At 43.7% G+C, this 13605-nt stretch overlaps 1 protein-coding gene across 12 annotated transcripts in view; it reads left to right on the top strand.

The window, feature by feature from the left end:
* The first annotated feature begins 12156 nt into the window (after positions 1 to 12156).
* MYCBP2 (MYC binding protein 2) overlaps positions 12157 to 13605 on the top strand; it is a 275606-nt gene continuing 274157 nt past the window's right edge. For 11 of the 12 annotated variants that reach the window (XM_030813514.1, XM_030813510.1, XM_030813519.1 and 8 more), the window contains exon 1: positions 12183 to 12765. In XM_030813514.1, coding sequence (XP_030669374.1) covers positions 12464 to 12765 — 302 coding nt within the window. In that variant the 5' untranslated portion in view covers positions 12183 to 12463. Of the gene's footprint in view, positions 12766 to 13605 lie in introns of all 12 variants that reach the window. The other variant, XM_030813516.1, reaches the window with a different exon arrangement.

Genomic DNA, 13605 nt, shown 5'->3' with positions numbered 1-13605 from the left:
TCAGCTGAGGACAAGTCTCAGCAAAGGGCTCAGCTGTGAGCCGTAGGCAGCCAACACTTCTGACAGCTGGGAAATAAGGGACTCGCTCCCAAGAGAGCAATCCAGGCAATACACTGCAAAATCCATTACAGTCCATCCCCAGCATTGCTCAGACCCACTTGCTTCTCTAGAGAGTTCATTCTATGTCCAGGATTGTGGGTAGTTGTTTGCTTTTTCCTGTTAAAACCTAAAAGAGGAAGACACATGGTATGAACTGGAGCCCTTGTTGCTATAGCTGGTTTCAATTCTACAACTGAAACTCATAATGCCTTTCTTCCACATGCGTCCTAGATTGCTTTCTCCTTCAGCTAGAACCCCTGCTAGTCCAGAGAGCCTATGAACAGAATCACCCACACCCTCATCTCAGAAATCTGAGCCCCTGGTCACCATGCCCTTCTCAGACCATGGTGACTGTACTTGTTCATTTAATGTCAAAATTAAGTAAGGAGTATCAAGAGACACAGTCTTGGATCACCTAAGTGCTAGACATATTCTTCTCTGTGGCCATATGTAATGGCAGCCCTATCTACTCCTGCTAATAGGTCACTTATACCTGCCAGTGTAGGACTCCTTTGTCTGCTGGTCTCTTGGACTGAAGGGCCTGAAGCGACTGAAAGCAACCATAATTTAAAGTCCAATGGGGTTCTTACTAGGTCCTCTGGTGGAAGTGTTACACCTTTTGGAACCAGGAGCCTGAGCAGAACAGAAACCACAAATTCTCTAAGGGGTCACTGAAAGTAGAGCTACTACCACTTCCACTCTGGACTCCTGAACTCATATATTCTATCAGAAACACAGCATCACAGAATAGGTGTTCACTTAAAGTCTACTACGTGTAGCTGTGCCCCAATGAGACCTTCAAAAGACCACAGCACTATTCTATCAACAGCAGGTTCTGGGTGGCATTTTAGGTAATAGGATAAGTGGATCCAATGGACATTTTATCAGTTTCTTATTGCCGCTGCAACACATTTACTGGATTAAAACAAACTATCTTGTATTTCTGGTGGTCAGAAGTCCTAAAATCAAGATGTAAGCAAGGCCACATTTCCTTCACGGGTTCTAGGGGAGAATTTGTTTCCTGATCTCTTCCAGCTTCTACAGGCCACCTGCATTTCTTGGCTCCTGGCCCTTCCTCCATCTTTAAAACCAGCAGCGTAGCACCTTCAGATCTTTCTCTTTCTCTTGCACCTCCACTCCATCATGGCATCTTCTTCTCTGACTCCGCTTCTGTAGTCACATCGCTTTCTCTCACTCTCATCCGCCTGCCTCCCTCTTATCAGAACTCTTGTGATTACACGGACCCACCTGGATAAGCCAGGATAATCTCTCCATCCGAAGATGCTTAACTTAATCACATCTGCAATGACCCTTTTGCCACAGAAAGGTACATATTTACAGGTTCTGAGGATTATAACATGGACATCTTGGGATGGGGAGCATTATTCAGCCCACCACAGACATGTATCTACTGTCAAACATCAGATACCATAAGGTAAGTGGGCTCCTTGGTCTGAGACAATGCTTTTCAGGATCCCCTATCTATGTGAGTCTTCAGATAATGGTGCTGGCCAATGAAAGTCCTGTGGACGAAGAAGGCAAACCCATATCAGAATAGGTACCAATCTCGGCCAAGTTAAATCACTGACCCTTACAAGGTGGAACGTAATCAACTATCCAGCCAGTGCCTGGCTGGTCTCCTTGAGGGATCATGCTGTCTTAAGGGCTTAATGTTAGTCTCTTTTGCTGGCAGTTTGTGCATTTGGCAGTAGCAGTAGCTAGATCAGCATTGCTCAGTGACAGTCCTTGCTGCAAGTTCCATGCATAACCTCCGTCCTTGCCACCCTACAGAGCCTCCATCTCTGCACCAGAGCCACTCCATCTATGTGCCTTTTGTGCCACCATCAGGTGAACAAAAACAGAGAGTAACTTCAACTGGTGGAATCGTCCTGTCTATGTGATTGTTCACTGACTCTTCCAGGTGAGATGCTCTTTGATGGGCATCATCATGTGATTGATTCAAAGATATTCGTGCTTTGTGCTCACTCCAACAAGTCCACTCACCTACCTCTTTTACAGACCTTCTTCTTCCCAATCTTCTTTCAGTCCCTCAACCAAAGAGCCAAGCCATCTGCCACTACCATGAGTATTACATATTCTTACTTCAAACTACTTCTCTTATGTGCAAAATGAATGAGAATGTATACTGTATAAAGTCTGAACCATTGAGAGGATTTTGCCTGATCACTATCTAGTGATCCTGCACTGTCAGAATCACAGTGCAACAGCTGTCCATTTTCAGCTTGCTCCCACTTCCCAAGCCAACCAACGCATGAATCCAGCTCAACTGTTTCCCTCCCCTACCCGAACAGCCACATGTTTGAGCTTAGAGACAGGCACCAGTGCAACAGTGGGGGACAACATAGGTGTCTGGCCTCATCCTCATGCATCTTACTTGTGCTATGGCCTGTCCATGCCCAGTTCTGAGTATATCACCTCCACCTTATCATAGGTAGACATTGGGCCCACTGGACCTTATGAGTTGGTGGGTCTGACAAAACACAGCTCCTAGTGGGCAGTTCTAGCCACTTGACATATCTTGTGATCACCTGACATCTCAAGGGAAGATATTCTGTCTCTCTCAGAGCTCAAATAGTATGCCAAGAGCCATTTTTCAAATAGTGTACAATGTTTTTACTAAAGATCACATGGTTTTGCTCCAGAGTCCTTAAGCTCTTCCTTATGATTTTCCCACTGAAGCTTCCCATTAATTCCAAAGCATCTTTTCCTGTCACTGACATCTGTAATTTCATAGGTTCTGTCATGTCGTATGGCCCAAGGAGCAGAAGTGCTTTTCGCACAGCCTAGAAAGGATGCAGAATTTTTTTTCTGTTCTGGGCATCACTTAAAGCTGTCAGTCATCTGTGTCATTCAGGAAATGTCTCAAAGCAATATTTTCAAGTAAATATTGTGCCTTCAGAAAATAAAGAAAAAAGATAAGAAGAACAAGATGAGATAATTTACCCTTTACCTTGTAGGAGGTATCTGGCATGCCTCAGACACCTATGCACTCAACAAGGGGAATCTAATTCCAGTAACTTTATAACTAACACCTTCCTTGAACCTCTCAAAACTTGAGCTACTGCATCTGCAGGCGCGTTCACATCCACAGGTCTCTCATCCTAGCCATCTCCAGTGAAAGTTTCAGCAATTGCACAGCTACACTTACCACGTCAGGGCTATCAATGCTCCATATTCTATCCATCCATCATCAGTGATAGCCTATTAGTTTTCTATTGCTGCATAACAATATTACCACAAACTTAAAATGACATTGTCTTCTAGTTTCTGTGTATCAGGAGTCTGGGCATGACTTATCACTGTCCTCTGCAAGGCTCTAATCAAGATGTCAGCTGGGGATGCAGTTCATCTGAGGCTCAACTGGAAAGGAACCACATCCAAACTCATATGGTATTTGGCAGAATCCAATTCCTTGCAGGCTGCCAGGCTGAGGACTCAGTTCCTCTTTGGCTGTTGGCCAGAAGCTACCATTAACTTTATCATATGAACCTCTCTGTGTGATGGCTTACAAAATGCCAACTTGCTTCTTCAAAGCCACTAAGGGAGAGAGGGTCCCAGCAACATAGTTACAGTAGTATGCAACTCAATTACATAAATATAATCAAATACATCCTGTCACTTTTGCCATATTCTATTGTTTAGGAGGAATTTGCAGGTCCTACCCACACACAAGGGGAAAAGTTTATACAAAGACAGAGATATTCGGATATAGAGATCACGAGGTCACCTTAGAAACTGTCCATTACAGAGAGCCCTCATTGCCACCTAACCAGTGGATAATCCAGCTCCAAAATTCCATTTTAGAGTCTGGTTCTTTAGACCACTCCCCTTACAACTGAATTAAGTTGGGCTCCCTGGGAAAGAGACTGGGAAACAGATGCAGACTGGCATACAAGAAGTTTATTGTAGAGTTCTGACAATACTACTAGTGAATGAGTGAGAAAAGCAGAATCAGTTGAGAGAGAAAAATGGAACTGTAATGTAACTGCAACAGAGGCCTTAGCTAATTGCACAGAGTTCTAGGAGCTGGGATGGCTCTTCAAAATCACTCTGAATTAAGGTAAGAGTGCCTGGTCTTTGTATACCACTTTGACCAGTTATTTGATGCAGACACCCTCTGGAAAGGGGTTGTAACCTGGCATAAGGCAGTTCCCCAAGGCCAAGAGCAACTTATGAGCAGGGGTTTAGCTTTGAGCAGCCAGCATTCAACGCTCTCAACAGCTGGGGGATAAGAGCCTCATACCTGAAGGGGTATCTGGGAGGCATACTACTGTAGTAATCTTTAATAAAATCCAAAGCCATCATATGAAATACAGTTCAGTGAACTTTCTGATGTTTTGACTTGACTAAAGGAAGAAAATTTAGGACCCAGGGGAATGAATGGGTTTTTATGCTTTTAAGCATTTTCCATAAATATATATTTCATTCAGACAGATTACTGATAGATTCTAGATAGGGAATGTGTCCTGAGAAGATGCTAGAGTTGGTATATCAGGTAGAATGCTTTGGCTGCAAGCAACAGAATACTTCATCAACAGTAGCTGAGACAATTAGGAATTTGATTTTTACCTTGTATAAAAATAAGTTTGAAACTTTGTTCAATGGTTCTATGACGTCGGCGTCAATATTTGTGATGCTCTTGGCCTTATCTCATGCCTCTTGTCTCATGGCTATGAACATCAGCCATTCTGTCCATCTTTTAGGTAGAAAGAAAGGGAGAGAGAGAGAAGTAGTACCAGAAGATTTTCTCTCATTGTGCTGTCCTGAATTGTGTCACAATGCCAACTCTAGGTGTAGGAGAGACTCGCAGAGAAAATATTTCACTTTTTCCAGCATCCAGAGTGGAGGCAGGCAAGGAAGAAGGGGATTTAGAATGGGTGTGAGTGAGCCAACTAATATTTTCAAAGCAGATTTCTGTTTTGCTGCTTGAAGTCAGATCCGCAAGCTTTCAAGACCAGATGAAAGATGATAAAATGCCATCCTTTGGCTGAGAAACCAAATCAGGTTTATTATTTGGATGGAGGACCATCTGTACCATTCAGGGTCCAATCAGGAAAACAGATAAATGCATGCCAGGTCATTAAGACAGAGAATTGAATATGGGGAACTAATTGCAATGCTACTCTAGGAATAGAAAAGCCAAACAAGGGACAGAGATATCTACAGTCCCTAGGGCTGGAGACACCAAGGAGAAAACGCTGCTACCAGGGTTCACGAGCTGGGTCTGCTCAGTGAGAACTGGCTCTACAAGAGGTTACCTGATTGTAGCTGGACCGTGGAAGGAGAAGCTGTTCAGCAGGAGCTGGAGCCACGGAGGAGATGTTGCCTAAAGTGGGGAGAGAGAGAGAGAAAGAGAGAGAGAGAGAGAGATTGATTCTCCTGCTGCCTACTTGCCAGTCACCCATTTTGCCCCCAGGCTGAAGCTAATTTGAAACTAGCTGGCAAGGGAAGCCTGACAAATGGAATTTGCAGGGATCATTCCCCTGCTGTACACAGCAGAGCAGGAGAATGGACAGGAATGGACTCAAGAGCAAATAAGCAGATTCCTGGCACACCACCCCACCAACATCGAGGTGGACTTTAGAAGTACCTGCAGGGATGCCACAGTTTTTCTCTGCAAGCAGTGTTGTCTTTGCTGCACCACAAAAATTAGTAATTAATTCAGTTCACAACAATTTGGCATCAAATAGATAAGATTGTCTATCCAAGAAAATTCTGTCACCACAAATTAATTTAGGAAGGCTGTGAAATATTTTTTATGACTTTTATGTTCTAAAAACTTTTAAAATAGCTTCCGGTCTAGTTTGAAGGCAAATCTGATATGAGATCAAAAAAGGGGCAAAATATTCTTAAGAAAATTTTTTTTATGAAGAACTGGTAAATTGGCTCCTTTTTACTTTCTAAATATAAATGTAGAAATATTCATCAAAATAGAAAGCCAAACCAGGCAAGGTCAAGATTTTGATGTTAAATTCAGATTAGCCTACAGAAAATGTAAATTATGGATGATTTATAGTTTTTGAACCTGGAGAGATACCATAGCTACTAGCCTTTTGAGAAGAAACTATAGTCTGTTTTGGCTGTTACATGTCAAAATGTATCCATCAGTAAAAATTCAAAACACTTATTGAATTGATGAAGGTAGGCAATGTGTTTTGTGAGTTAACAAATTATACAAGAATGGGTATTTTAGGGAAGCAACTATTGTCTTTGGATTCTATTCTTCCTGTCATGTCAAGACACAGTAAATCTTTACTTGTGGACAGGACTCTGTTAAGAAAACAACAAGAAAACCAACTTTCAAATCCAAATCTATATAACTCAAATTGTATAACTGCTTTGTTACTTCTTCTAGCACAAGATTAGGACATCCCTCAAATAAGGGATCATTAATATATTAACATAATATTGACAATAATAACTATGGCCTGCTACGTAGTATGTTAAGCAAGTAAGTCATACAGATTATTTAATTTAATCCTCAAATAATCTAATGAAGTAGGTGCTGTTATTATTCACTTTACTGATGAGAAGATGTAGCATGAAAGAGGTAAAAGTCTTTGAAAAAAAAGACCATGATTAATACAGTCATTTCAGAGCCATTTAGTTATATCTGGTTATCTGGATTTGGCAATAACCCTATTAAATATATTTAAAAGAAACATTAATACGACACAGTTGCTATTCTATATGAGAATTTCAATTATCCTCTTACTATTTAATTTTAGTAATAAAGATCAATCTAATATCACCCCAGTTAAAAATGGCTTATGGCCGGGCGCGGTGGCGCACGCCTCTAATCCTAGCACTTTGGGAGGCCAAGGGGGGCGGATCACCTGAGGTCAGGAGTTTGAGACCAGCCTGGCCGACATGGCGAAACCCCGTCTCTACTAAAAATACAAAAATTAGTCAGGTGCGGCAGTGCGTGACTGTAATCCCAGCTATTTGGCAGGCTGAGGCACAAGAATCGCTTGAACCCGGGAGGCGGAGGTTGCAGTGAGCTGAGATCACGCCATTGCACTCCAGCCTGGGTGATAAAGTGAGACTGTCTCAAAAAACAAACAAACAACAACAAAGAAAACGGCTTCTATCCAAAAGACAGGCAATAACAAACGCTGGCGCGGATGTGGAGAAAAGGAAACACTTGAATACTGTTGGTGGGAATGTAAATAAGTACAACCACTATTAAGAACAGTTTGGAGGTTCCTCAAAAAACTGAAAATTGAGCTACCATATGACCCAGCAATCCCACTGCTGGGTATATACCCAAAGGAAAGAAAATCAGTATATAGAAGAGATGTCTGCGCTCCTGTTTGTTGCAGCACTGTTTACAATGGCCAAGATTTGGAAGCAAACTTATTGATGTAAGTGTCCATCAACCTATAAATGGATAAAGAAAATGTGGTACACACATACACAAACGAGTACTATTCAACCATAAAAAGAATGCGACCCAGTCATTTACAATAGCATGGATTGAACTCCAGATCATCATGTTAAGTGAAATAAGCCAGACACAGAAAGACGAACATCACATGTTCTCACTTGCTTGTGGGATCTAGAAATCAAAACAATTGAACTTATGGACATAGAGAGTAGGATGGTTACCAGAAGCTGGGAAGAGTCTTGAGGAGTTTGGGGAGGAGAGATGGGGATGGTTAATGGGTACAAAAAAAAAATCAGAAAGAACGAATAAGACCTACTATTTGATAGCATAATAGGGTGACTATAGTCAATAATAACTTAATTGTGTATTTTAAAATAACTGAAAGAATGTAACTGGATTGTTTGTAACTCAAAAGATAAATGCTTGAGGGGATGGATACCATATTCTCCATCATGTGCTTATTTCACACTGCATGCCTGTATCAAAATATCTCATCTATCCTATAAATATATACACCTTCTATGTACCCACAAAATTTTTTAAAGTAATAACAAAATTTAAAAAAGATTAATCTAATAACTTATAAACTATACTAAAGTTTTCAAGGTTGAAATGCTATAGTTTTAAAATTTATCTTTTTAGGACAATTATACTTTATATAACTTTTTACATCAGTTGTGAAAACATCCTCTAGGCTAAATGCACCACAACAATGAGATTTTGAAAGAATGTGATTTGCATTCAGATATATAGTATTGAATTCACATACTTAAAAAACATATACTAATATATTTTAGAATAATTTTTCAAGGATGAAAATGTCAATATATAACTTAGGATCCCTGGAACCTAAATTTTGGGATGTGGAAAAACTTGGACATATAATTTACATCTTTTAAAACTACTATGAATAAAAAAGAAAAACATTAACTCATCATGCTTACAAATTACTGAATATCCCAAGGCCCTAAAAATATAGTTGTTTAAAGCACGAAGTTAAGATAATCAGGGGATACAATATGTAATTTATGTTTAAAATAATTTCGATCGCCATGTTGAATTTTTCCCTGCAGCTTGGAGTACTAAATATATTATATGAAATATATTTTATTTTAAGGTGCAATATATTTGTTAAGAATGCACCATCTTACTACCCTTAAAAAGCAAGGTCACTGAAGAGTAAAGCATGTCTTCACTCTTCAAGCCTAAGCTTTTTCCTTTTTTTTTCCCAAATTGTTCTCAGCTACCAATTTTGTTTTTAAATTCTCCAATACATTGTTGTACAAATCCAGGAAACAAACGCAGACTTGACCACAGCATTTTCAGCAGTCTTGATGTACCTGATAATATACATACTTCCTGTGTTTGTAATCTTGTAGCTTTAGTACAATATTAACCCTTTAAATGAAACTAACAAACAACACTAATCTGTCCTCTTACATACATGCTATGGTTCCTGCCCTGCTATTTACTACATCAGCACGGGTAGCTTCCTTTAAAAACAAAATCGTTAAAGACGAGAGTAGGAAAAATGTAAATGTGATAACAGTTCAAAAAACTGTTTTCCAGGTTTGCAATGTTAAGTGGAAAAGAACGACTAAATCTGTGATCACAAGGTGAAAGATGAAGCCATAGTCTTATTACATGGGCACAGGCCAGAGAGATCTCTTTTGCGAAATGAGCATACCAACCACAAAGACTAAAACATACTACGCCCGTAATAAAATGGGCACAGGCAGGATTTGCCGTAGTTCAATGCTATTCTTTGCGGGCGGATGTGTCGTGGGTGAACTGCTGTCTAGCCCATTCCGACACCCAAGTCGCCCAGGCGGCCCCCACGCCCCGCCGGCTGCAGCCCTCCCTGTACACAAAAATGCACATACGCCCAGCCTGGCCGCTGGAGGAACTAAGATGGCAGCGCCGAAAGCACGGGGGCCGCGCTTGGTGGGGTGGGGAAAGAAAAGCAAAGCCCTCTGTGTTTTTTCATTCTGTATAGGTCCCCCTCTTTCCCCAAACACATGGGCTGCGTAAGGAATTCAGTAGTAGAGCTCGCAGGAGCGCCGGGAGGGGACGCTTGCTTTGCATATTGCCAGAAACCCACGTCTCCGATCTGCAGCGACGGTTCAGGCGACCCTCGCGACTTGTGACAACACTCCGCTTCACGTCCCCTTGACAGTAGAAGTAAGGGTGACTCCAAATGCCTTTTTCTTTCTGGCATGCGCCCCACTCCCCCGCTATCCCAGGGGAGCCTTCCAAGTTGCCCAGCTGCCAAGGCGGTAGCTGTGGCAGTTGCAGGGACCGGGGAGCGCGCCGTGCGGAGGCAGGAAGAGGAGGAGGAGGAGAAAAAACGCTGCACTGGCTATCAATTTTGAGGAGAGCGACCGCTGCCGTGGAAGGAAACGCTGCCAACCGCAACAGAAATGCCACCCTCGGGTACCTAAGTGAGCATGTGTGCGACTCTGCGCACGCCTAGTTGCGCAGCTCAATGACATCGGGCTTCTTAGGAAGTTATCCAGTTTCCGGGTTTTGAGTGTACCCATGAGGCTCCGAAGGGGCCTGTCTGGGACTGAACAGCAGTAAAGATTGAAGCGAAATTAATGAATGGTGGGAAGAGCCCGGAGACCAGGGCAGCCACGCGGGTCAATGTCCACTAGAAACTCTAAATGGGCAGTGACTGCACATTCCACCACCTGAGCCGGCGCTGTAAATGTTTTCTGTGCAAGCAACATTCATTCATTCAGCCAATATCTATTTCCCTCCTGTTTAGGGCTAGACTCTGGGCTAGGATCCTGTGATGGTTAAACAGATACCATTGCTACCCTACGGAAAACCTAGTGTTTTGTTTAGTATGTGCTGCCATTTGTGAAAATTCATGTGCCAAGCTGGACATCCTAGATCCTTTAAGTCCTCCCTCAATCTCATGTAGTGGGTATTCTTTTGAGCATTATTCAGAGGAGATAATTTGCCCAAAGCCAGACAAGTATTAAGTAGCAGAGTCAGGATCCAATTCCAGGGCTGTCTGATTTCAGAGCCTTTTAGCTACCCTGCTAGGTCTTGCAATAGTAATGGGCCCCTCTCATTGCTTACCTGTCAGGCCTTAGAATTCTTAGAATTTAGCTGCCTCTACACCATTGTCTTGGCTCTCACTCCAGGGTTAGGGGCTGCCTGGTCAACACTGAGGTCTTTAACTGGGCTGAAGCATTAGGATAGAAATTTAGCCTAATAAATACTTACTGGATACCTACTACATGCAAAGTCCTGAAGTGGCTGAAGAAGACACAAAAACAACAAGCTCTGAAGGAACTTAAGATAGGTAAGGGAACAAGACAAATACAAAGACTTAACAGGGCTAATTACAGTACTAAAATACTATGATTCCACATGTCTGTCCTTTGTTCCTATGTTTATCCCACTGCTAATTATCTTTAAAAAAACTAAATGAAATCCATCTATTATTTAAAGCTTCAGAAAAAATGCATTGCTTTCAGCAACCTTCGACCCTAAAACTAGAATTAATTTACTTTCCTCTTCCCTGTTGTTTGCACTTCTCAAACACTAAGGAGGATTTTTTAAAATTTATATTTTTTTTTAAGAGAAGGCCATCCGAAGAAGAGGCACAGATATAAGAACTAGTACATAGATGAAAGATACAGTACTGGGATGACAGAACTTATAAATTATTTTGTCAAGACTATAAATTAGGAAACTTCAAATTGAGAGTCAAAGGATAAAATGTAGTAGGAATCAAAGTGCATTGGCACGTATATTTCTAGAGCATATACTTAGATGGGGTTCGTAGGTTAGCTTGGAACAAAGGACTGAGCAAATGTTACTTTTTTATAGATTACAACAAGATCTGTGATGGATCTGACATTTTCAGATGCTATACAGTCTCAGTCACAATTATTGTTTCAGATCGTATTCAAGAATTATCTTTAAAAATGTAAGTTTGGGCAGAAAAAAATAAACCATTAAATGACCACTGCCAAGAGATAAAAGTGCACTCTTAGGTGAGTGAGGAGTCAACAAAAAAGAGTAATTTAAAAAATATTATTGCTCCGTTGAGAACAAGAATTTGGGAATGACTCTGGCTTGTGAATACTAGCCTATCTGTTAATTCTACTTTCACACACAAAAAAGAATGTGCTAGATTACTACCTGTCTTTGTAAGTAAAAGCTGTGTTAAACAAGCTTAAATCCTAATGACAAAAACCATATAAAATAAGATCGCTAAAGGCACCTCTAATTGGGATGGTTTTCTCTGCCTTAAACTCTGAATTAACAAGCACAATTCACACTAAATCTTCCTGTTGGCAGCAGAGCCTTGGAGAAGAGGTAGCAGGAGTGCGTGCCACTCCTCCTCTGGCGATGGGCACGTTCCCTCTTGCTTTCTGGTCCTCGTTCTTCCACCTGGAGGGAACCTGAAGTCGAACGCCAGTAGCTGACAGCCTCCCCAGCCCTTTCCTTACTCTTCTTCAAGCTGCCAGTAAAACCCGGAGAAGTGGATTACTTCAGATTCCGCACAACCCAACCGCCCCAAATCCAAAGCCCCGAGGCGGAGGGAGTGGTGTTGGAGAGGGGGTGGGGAGGAAAAGGGGCGGCAGTTACTGAGCATGTGCGAGGAGTGGCGCATGCTCTGTGAGGCCGGCAGCTTCCCATTGCGGGTAGCCCCGGCGGTGGTAGCGGTGGTGGCGGCGGCAGTGGCGGCACCGCCTCCTCCTCACACTCCCGGGGTGGCGGGGTTAGATGAGCGGCCCCAGTAGCGGCGAGGGCGGCGCGGGGGGGAGGAGGAGAAGAAGGAGGAGGAGAAGGAGGTCGCTGTCTTTGTAGTCTCCCTGCTGCGGGAGGCAGAGGCCGCCGCCGGAGCCGTCGTCGTTGGAAAAGGGCTGTGTGTGCGCGCGCGTGTCTGCCCGCCCGGCCCGCGGGGACGAGGAGGCGGCGGCGGCGGCGGCGAGGATGATGATGTGCGCAGCGACTGCCTCCCCCGCCGCCGCCTCCTCGGGGCTCGGCGGGGACGGATTCTACCCAGCCGCCACCTTCTCTTCCTCCCCGGCGCCGGGGGCGCTGTTCATGCCGGTTCCCGACGGCTCCGTGGCTGCTGCGGGGCTGGGGCTGGGGCTACCCGCCGCGGACTCCCGGGGTCACTACCAGCTGCTGCTGTCAGGCCGGGCCCTGGCCGACCGCTACCGGAGGATTTATACAGCTGCGCTCAATGACAGGGACCAGGGGGGCGGCAGCGCTGGACACCCAGCCTCCAGGTGCGTCCCCAGGGTGCCCTTCCTTGCGCCCCATGCCGCGCGTGCACCCGCGTGTGTGTGTGCGTGCGTGTGTGTACCTGCGCATTTATTAAGCTTTCAGCCCGTTCTGGATGTCGGTTGGTAGGAGCACTTATCGAGATAGGAGGGTGCGGTGGCTGCAGTTTCTGCTGTGTGTGTGTGTGTGTGTGTGTGTGTGTGTGTGTTGTCTGTCTGCCTATGTGGGGGGATAGTGAGGGGTGGTAGGGGAGCCTGTGATGCTGGAAAAGGCGATGGTGCTGGTCGGCTGTGACACGTGTGTGTATCGTTGAGGTAGGAGGTGACAGGGGTAGAGAGGGTGAGAGGATGATACACGGAGAGAATTGCAAGAGTGGCAAGGGAAGTGGCGTTTTCAGTGTCTCTGCCGCAATGTTATTTGCACGTGCCCCCTCTCCCATGACATTCCTTCCAGCCCTTTCCACCTCCCTTCAATCTGCCTTTCACCAAGAGGAGTCATGGTATAGATTGGTTGAGTTTTGGATAAGCAGGTCCGAGGTATAGGCGTGAGGTTTGGTTTGAAAAGATTTATGAATAAGGGACGCAGATGGAGATGCGAAAGGTGTCTGATAGAGATTTTTAGAGCTGTGCTTTGACAACCGGGCCTTTTGGTCTTCTAGAAATGAGGTTGCAGTTGCTCTTGTGATCTGATGTCCCATCGGCCATTTCTCTTCATCCTCTGTTCGATTTTCTCTGTTACTTACAGGCTTTAGAGTAGAGAGGGTTTTGTAGGGAAAGGGGGAAAACTGCAGAACTTCAGAATATGACAGCTGGTACAGCGTTCAAGTGCCACTAGCTAGAAAATCT

Source organism: Nomascus leucogenys, chromosome 5 (genome assembly GCF_006542625.1).
Source record: "Nomascus leucogenys isolate Asia chromosome 5, Asia_NLE_v1, whole genome shotgun sequence".
Lineage (NCBI taxonomy): Eukaryota > Metazoa > Chordata > Mammalia > Primates > Hylobatidae > Nomascus > Nomascus leucogenys.
Note: the sequence above shows the minus strand (reverse complement) of the source record. Positions and strands in the feature narration are given on the sequence as shown.